At 45.3% G+C, this 6000-nt stretch overlaps 1 protein-coding gene across 1 annotated transcript in view; it reads right to left on the reverse strand.

Annotated features, from left to right (window-relative positions):
- LOC133657765 (multimerin-2-like) overlaps window positions 1–6000 on the reverse strand; it is a 32843-nt gene that overhangs the window by 17169 nt on the left and 9674 nt on the right. Inside the window, exons 3-4 of the mRNA XM_062059474.1 lie at window positions 5898–6000; window positions 4860–4937 (exon numbers count right to left, since the gene is read on the reverse strand). The exon at window positions 5898–6000 is cut by the window's right edge and continues 4 nt beyond it. Of these exons, the coding sequence (XP_061915458.1) occupies window positions 4860–4937; window positions 5898–6000 (181 nt within the window). The remainder of the gene's footprint in view (window positions 1–4859; window positions 4938–5897) is intronic.

Raw genomic sequence — 6000 nt, forward strand, 5'->3', positions numbered from 1 at the left:
AAGCAACTTGGCGGATGGAGGAAGGAAGGTGGGAAGCGCTAGGTGCCATGGGGGACCGAGATTTGATGTGGGGGCCAAATGGCAAGCTAATTCCGATTAGCTCCATTTGGTCCGAGGATGGCGCTGCGTCACCGCAGTCCCGGAAGCGCCACTCCAGACCGAGGACGTCAGGGAAGGTGAGCGGACAGAACGCGGCGCTCCTGCAAGCTCCTCCCCCTCCGGGCGGAAATGGGCCGCAGCCTGCCCGGCTTCCCCAGGATGACATCACAGACCAGGATTTTTTTTTTCTGAACTCTTTTTCTTTTGATCATCCGCCCCCAGCAAAAGACTCTAAGTCCAAGATAGAGCACTATCAAAACATGTTTTTTGAAATAAGAGCATGTCAATCACAGTCACCCAGTTTTCATGTCCCGCCCCCCAGGACTCAAGTCACGCCCATGTCACAAATTTTTTTTTTCTCACTCACAAAGTCCCAGGTAGAAAAAGAGAGACGTTTTGGACGGTTTGGAGGGGAGGATTCTGCCCCCCTTCCGACCTCCCTCCACCCACCCCAAAAGACGGTTCCAGACCACGGGGAGCGCGTCTGGTATCCGCTCCTTGAGGGGGGGGCTAGGGCTGGGAATTGTTCAGGTGGGGTGGGTCAGCTTCGCCATGCCAAGCCACAGCCTCCAGCTCGGCCACCACCACCTGAATTTCGTCATGCCAAGCCACAGCCTCCAGCACGACCACCACCACCAGTCTTTCGACCTGCCAAGCCACAGCCTCCAGCTAGGCCACCTCCACCTGCTCCACGCCCAGCTCCACGCCAAGCTCCACCACGCCAAGCGCCACCAGTACCTGCTCCACGCCAGGCACCTGTCGCAGCTCCACGCCAAGTTCCGCTACCTGCTTCACGCCGCCAAGTGCCGCCAGTCGCAGCTTCACGACGCCAAGTGCCGCCAGTCGCAGCTTCACGACGCCAAGTGCCGCCAGTCGCAGCTCCACGACGCCAAGTGCCGCCAGTCGCAGCTCCACGACGCCAAGTGCCGCCAGTCGCAGCTCCACGACGCCAAGTGCCACCAGTCGCAGCTCCACGCCAAGACCCCTCACGCCAAGTCCAAGACCCCTCACGCCAAGTCCAAGTCCAAGACACACCACGCCAAGACCAAGTCCAAGACACACCACGCCAAGTCCAAGACACACCACGCCAAGTCCAAGACACACCACCCCAAGACCAAGACTGCCAAGACCAAGACTGCCAAGACCAAGACTGCCAAGACCAACACCAAGACCAAGACCCACGCTGCCAAGACCAAGACCCACGCTGCCAGGACACGCCACGCCAAGCTTTTTCGCCCGACGCACCACGCCAAGCTTCGTCATCTGCGACTGCCACGTCGACGAAGCGCCTGCCTTCTCGTCGGCCATGGATGTGGCCAGTCCATGGGCGTCCGCCACGCCAGGTACGCCGACCTCCTCGTCGGCCACGGATGTGGCCACTACCTGGTCGGCCGCCACGCCAAGTGCGCCCACCTCCTCGTCGGCCATGGATATGGCCATTCCCGGGTCGCCCACCTCGTCAGGTACAGCGGCGGTCTACGCGTCGCCGCCACCTGATCCTGCCCCGGTGGATTCGGGGACACCTGGTCTGGCGACCCACCGCCATGTCCCCCTCCCGCCCTCCCATGACTCTCGATCCTGCCTTGTTTTGTTTGTTTTGGACATCTGGGATCTGTCCGTAAGGGGGGGGGCTCTGTCATGTCTGTGATTATGTTTTGTTTTAGTCATGTTCGGATTTGGTTTTGGACTTTTTGTGCACTTTTATTTGTCACCATAGCAACCATTAGTTTCACCTGGTTCACATTGTCATGTCACGCACCTGTTCACGGTTAGAGTCACACACCTGTTTTCACTGATCATGTCACTATATAAGCTTTTGTGTTTCTGTTGTTCATCCTGGCGACATCACATTCATGCTCCACATTTATGCTCTGCACCCTTTATGATCACGCTTCTTCATGCCATGTTCACAGTTCCTTGTCACGTAAGTTTTTGTTTAATGTTCATAGTTCTCCGCCGTTGTGCGCGCCTTTTGTTTTTCTAGTCAAGTTTTTTACCTCCGCTGTGAGCGCCTTTTGTTTATACCCTTTTGAGCCTTTTGAGTTTAAATATTAAAACATGTCCTCACCTGCACGTCATGTCCAGTTAAGTTGCTTTGCACCACGGAAAAACAATCCACGCCAAGGACCAAGTCGTGACAATATTCTGGTTCCTACATTATATATCAATATATATCAATACAGTCTGCAGGGATACAGTCCGTAAGCACACATGATTGTGCGTGCTGCTGGTCCACTAATAGTACTAACCTTTAACAGTTAATGTTACTCATTTTCATTAATTACTAGTTTCTATGTAACTGTTTTTATATTGTTTTACTTTCTTTTTTATTCAAGAAAATGTTTTTAATTTATTTATCTTATTTTATTTTATAATTTTTTTTTTTAAAAGTACCTTATCTTCACCATACCTGGTTGTCCAAATTAGACATAATAATGTGTTAATTCCACGACTGTATATATCGGTTGATATCGGTATCGGTTGATATCGGTATCGGTAATTAAAGAGTTTGGACAATATCGGAATATCAGATATCGGCAAAAAGCCATTATCGGACATCCCTAGAGGTGATTATATGTTTGTATTAGTGCTGTCAAATTATACATTTATTTAAATCACTATAGGCAACTAATAATATCATGAGGTGATTATATGTTTGCATTAGTGCAGTCAAATTACACATTTATTTCAATTAGATGCATCACACTTAAATGTTATCATAAATATTTTCAGATGATTACCCGCATGTTTAATTTAAATTGATTTTAAAAGCGCAGTCCTCTGAAGGCAGCCATTACTGCGATGTGCCCCTCAATTAAAGTTAAAGTACCACTGATTGTCACACACACACTAGACTAGGTGTGGCGAAATTATTCTCTGTATTTGACCCATCACCCTTGATCACCCCCTGGGAGGTGAGGGGAGCAGTGAGCAGGCAGCGATGGCCGCGCCCAGGAATCATTTTGGTGATTTAACTCCCAATTCCAACCCTTGATGCTGAGTGCCAAGCAGGGAGGTAATGGGTCCCATTTTTATAGTCTTTGGTAGGACTCGGCCGGGGTTTGAACTCACAACCTACCGATCTCGGGGCGGACACTCTAACCACTAGAAAATACCTTTAAGGCGTCTGTTCTAGAACCTTCTGGTCGGTCACAAAGAAAGTTGGGGCTTCAACTCCTGCTCAACTTCCTGAAAATAGACGCCGCCTTTTTTTCTCCATTTTTTAAAAACTTTTATTTTTCCATTCTCCCACTTTTTTTCCACTTACCCCCACCTTTTTTCCATTGTTGCCCCTTTACCCACTTTTTTCTACTTGTATCTCTTTTTTTTAACCTTTCCCCCTTGTCTCCACTTTTTTTTATTTTCCCCCCTTTTTGCTACTTTTATCCCCTTGTGTTTACCTTTTTACCTCTTTCATTGTTTACTTTTTTCATTTACCCCCTTTTTTCTACTTTTATCCCCTTTTTTCACCTCTTTTCCCTTGTTTCCCCTTTTAAATTCCCCCCTTCAACCCTCTTTTTGCTACTTTTATCCCCTTGTTTTTACCTATTTTCCTTTAACCCATTTTAAAAAAAAATCTTTTTTCCTCTTTTCCTTTTTTTCCTCTTTTATCACCACCCTTTTCCTCTTTTCCCTTGTTTCCCCTTTTTAAATGTTTCCCCCTTCCCCCCTTTTTGCTACTTTTATCCCCGTGTGTTGACCTTTTTACCTCTTTTCCCTTGTTTTATTTTTTTCATTTTACCCCCTTTTTTCTACTTTTATCCCCTTTTTTCACCTCGTTTCCCTTGTTTCCCCTTTTTAATTTTCCCCCTTCACCCCCTTTTGCTACTTTTATCCCCTTATTTTTACATTTTTACCTCTTTTTCCTTGATTTCCCTTTTTTCATTTCCCCCTATTTTCTACTTTTATCCCATTTTTTACCTTTTTCCTCTTTTCCCTTTTTTAATTTTCCCCCTTACCCCCCTTTTTCTACTCGTATCCCCCCTTTTTCTCTTGTTTCCCTTTTTTTTTCATTTCCCCCACTTTTTCCCCTTCACCTCCTTTTTCTACTTTAATCTGCTTTATTTGACTTTTTTTTTTTTACCTCTTTTCCCTTGTTTCCCCTTTTTCTTTCCCCCCTCTCTCATCATTTCCCCATTTTCTTTTTTTCCCTTTACCCCTTTTTTCCATATTTTCCCCCTTTTCCCCTTTTTCCAATGTATCCCCCTTTTCCCTTCATTTACCACATTTGTCTTTTTTTCCCTTTTTTACTTCCCCCCCTCTTTTCCCTTGTTTCCCTTTTTGTATGTTTCCCTTTTTCCTCATTTCTCCCCTTTCCTCCTAACCCTAACCTCTATTCCATTATTTCAAAAATGTTTACCCTTTTTTTTTTCTCATTCCCCCCCCATGTGGGGCCTTGAGGGTCCCGGTGAGGTGGCTAGCGTTTGTCTGAGCCCAGTTGAAAATACTGCTGGCTGGCTAAACGTGAGCTTCCTTTTGGCAACAACTGCGACCTTCGACCTGCATGAGCCTCCCCCAGGGTGAGGCCGTGTTTACAGGACGGAAGCGGGGGGTGGGGGGTGGGGGTACTGGGAGGAGGGGGCGGGGTTTAGTCCAACTTTCCTCTCTGCAGTGTCAGAAGTGTTCTGACCCAACTTCACTTGTGATCACTGCGTCATCACTTCACTTAGAAGGAAGTGTGTGTGTGTGTGTGTGTGTGTGTGTTGGTTGTAATCAGGCTTAATCAGTCAAACCACCAGAACAGAAGTTCAGTTAAGTACCAGGATTGTGGAGACCTCCAGGTGCACCTTGAACTTCGGATGCTGCACTTCCTGAGTGTGTGTGTGCTTCTTCAGCGACTGTCAAAGAGGAAAAAAAGGGAGTGAAGTCAGCAGCGTGATGTCCTCACAAGGACAAGTGGTCCACTCTGGGCTTTTATTTGGGGCTGACTCACTCAGCAGGACGTCCTCCTCCTGAGGGCCACCAGGCAACCTCACTTGTGCTTCTTTCCCACAAAACAAGTCTGGACTAAATACAAGTCCAACGACAGAATAGTAATAACAATAAGTTCAAAATAGCGTAGGGAAAACAAAAAGTTCCGTTGGACCTTTTTTAGCTTCTTGGAGCAAAAAGACTGAAAATAGACAAAGTGTTTGTTTGGTTTCCAAGAGGATGTGTTTCAAGAAAAAAAAAACATTTGGAATTTTGTCCCTCATCTACAGTCCTTATGTGAGGCGACCCTTTTCTGTGCATTCTAAATAGTAAAAAGACATCTAGCAAGAGGTGGCTAACAATGTAGGTACCATATTTCCCAGACTATAGAGCGCACCGGTATATAAGCCACACCTACTGAATTTGAGAAGAAAAAAGGTTGTTCCCCATATTAGCCGCACCGGACTATAAGCCGCAGATATATATATATATATATATATATATATATATATATATATATATATATATATATATATATATATATATATATATATATATATATATATATATATATATATATATATATATATAAATTGTGATTACACAGAAATATTCTGTAAATGTTTATTTACATACCTTAATTGCTGGAACACGGCAGTAGCGAATGACAACAATTTGACGACATAAATCTGACTTGATGAATGAAACACACAATCATGTGCATCAACACAACTATAATAATCATATATTGTAGTCTTCTCATTACACAACTATACTAATCATATATTCTAATGTCCTCATTACACAATTATAATAATCATATATATATATATATATATATAACCAAGGAGTAGGAGCATCATCTTGTTGCCATAGTAACGGCCTACCTGTGTCGTCACAGTTGTTTCCTCCATGTCCTGGACAACATCTCCACAAGAGGGCAGTGAACGTCTTCTGCTGCTGTCTGTACAGCGGCCGAGTGGACAGCTT

The sequence above is a fragment of the Entelurus aequoreus genome, linkage group LG09, assembly GCF_033978785.1.
Source record: "Entelurus aequoreus isolate RoL-2023_Sb linkage group LG09, RoL_Eaeq_v1.1, whole genome shotgun sequence".
Classification (NCBI taxonomy): domain Eukaryota; kingdom Metazoa; phylum Chordata; class Actinopteri; order Syngnathiformes; family Syngnathidae; genus Entelurus; species Entelurus aequoreus.